This window comes from Plectropomus leopardus, unplaced genomic scaffold (assembly GCF_008729295.1).
Source record: "Plectropomus leopardus isolate mb unplaced genomic scaffold, YSFRI_Pleo_2.0 unplaced_scaffold21599, whole genome shotgun sequence".
Taxonomy (NCBI): Eukaryota; Metazoa; Chordata; class Actinopteri; order Perciformes; family Serranidae; genus Plectropomus; species Plectropomus leopardus.
The window spans coordinates 1-2,033 of NW_024623381.1; the positions used below are offsets into that span (position 1 = coordinate 1).

Below are 2,033 nucleotides of genomic sequence, written 5' to 3' on the forward strand. Positions count from 1 at the left end.
TTTTTTAACATATCCAACATTTTTTTTTTTAAAAATAGGCCTCTCAGATGGCTGTTTGTTGTAATGGTGAAGCTAAAACTGGCAAAAACTTATACTGTAATAAATCTGTGAAAATATAATTATTAATATTACCAGTGTTAACAATAATTTTCATGCATATTTAGGCTACTTTGAAAACATGTTCGAAATTCTGAAAATCATACTAAGTGAATTTATTCTTCAAAAATATAATGAAATAACAGTAAATATTTGGTATTAACAATAAATATTCATCCTTTTTTATTTCTAGAATAATGTGAATTTATTATTTTAGCATAAAAGACCCATTCTGATTATACTCAGCATGTTGATACTAATAAAGTTTTTAACCTGGTGTATATATTGGACAGTGGGTGTGTGGACAGGCAGTGAGACAACACACACCTAGCTATCTTGTCGCTGCAGGACATGGTGAGCAGTCTCTCCCCCTGGAGGACTCCGTCCCACGTCTGAATGGTGTTACTCGAGCGGACCGGGATGGTTCCCTCACCAGACTCTATTTTAGTGCGGAGCTGTCCTCGGGCTTTTCTGTTCGGGTGTCTGTCCCCCTGATCTAAGACAGGAAGACAAGCAAGGACAGAATCTTATTGTACGCAAAAATAGAAAACATGCTTCCAAATCTGTTTGAAAAATTTAGAAAAAAAATATTTTTTTTCGATTTTTACAAAAAAAATGTTAAGTAATTTTTTTTATGTTTTCTATAAAAAATGCCCAAAAAAAATAAAAATAAGGAAAAATCATTTTCGTTTTTTTTAAAGAACACAAAGACAAATTTGTTTTGAAAACATTTTTAAAAATCTCTAAATTTTTAAAGATTTCTGTGAAAATCGCCAAAATTTAAAAAAGACAAAAAAAAAAAGAAAAGCCAATTAAAATAAAACATTCTATAAAAATCGACAAACATTTCGGAAAAGAAATAAAAAATCACAAAAACCATTACAAGTCAACAAACCTGTTAGAAATCGAGGAAAATAAATCTCCAAATTACTTTTTAGATTTAAGGAAAAAATGTTGTCGATTTAAAAAAAAAATAAAATAAATTGTTTTTTATGTAAAATTGCCAAAAATCAGAAAAAGGAGTTTTTAATTTTTAATTTTCAAAAGAAAATATCCTTTCAAACCTGTGTTTTTATTAAAACATTGCCAATGTAAAAAAAAAAAAAAAAGAAAGAAAGAAAAACAACTTTAAAAATTGCCAATAGAAAAAGAAAAAGTTCACCAAAACTTTTTAAAGAAAACATTTTTCCATATGAAAAAAATTTCAAAAAATCACCAGGTTATTTTTTTTAATGTTTTCTGTTTACTATAGAAATAGTAAAACAATTTAAAAAAAGAAAAAGAATCCTTGGTTATCCTTCCAAACCTGTGTTGTTAAAAATAATTTTCCAATTTTTTTTTTAAGATTTCTATAAAATCTATAAAAATCACCAAAAATTTAGAAAAAGAAAAAAGAACATGTTAAAAAAAAATATCCTTCCAAACCCGTTTTAAAATTTAAAGACAAGAACAAGGACCAAGGATCATATCGTAAGCAAAAATAATTATATTTAAGGAATATTTTCTCGCTAATTTAAGGAACATTGGTGTGACCAAAGTCTCCGTTCTTGTCATTGATCCGCTCACCCTCCACTCCGGCCTCATGAGGAGAGAAGATGCGAGCGTCTCCGCAGGGGGACGTGCTGATGTACAGGTGGAACTGGACGTTGTCCTTCAGTCTGAAGCCTTGTCTGTTGTCACACCTCATAAAGATGGATTTCTGCTGCTCCTCCTCCTGGTTACTGCACACACACACACATTAAGTGATCTTACACAGCGTGAACACACACATTTTAATGGACAAAATTTCAAAATTTATATTATTTTTTCCCCCCCGAAGATATAAGATTTGAACTCCCCACATGAGGTGTTCAACAACTGTCAGAAATTAGATTTTTTTTTCTTGTTTTTACTGTTTCTGGCTGTGATTAATGGTGTAATTTTGGTGATTTTTTTAT

At 30.0% G+C, this 2,033-nt stretch overlaps 1 protein-coding gene across 1 annotated transcript; it reads right to left on the reverse strand.

The window, feature by feature from the left end:
* Positions 1 to 423: 423 nt before the first annotated feature.
* On the reverse strand, positions 424 to 1,817 carry LOC121965778 (double-stranded RNA-specific editase 1-like; the record flags this gene model as incomplete). Its single annotated transcript, XM_042515900.1, has 2 exons — positions 424 to 592; positions 1,663 to 1,817. Coding segments are annotated over 2 exons (324 nt in total), but the record flags the coding sequence as incomplete, so codon positions are not given.
* Between the last annotated feature and the right edge of the window lie 216 nt (positions 1,818 to 2,033).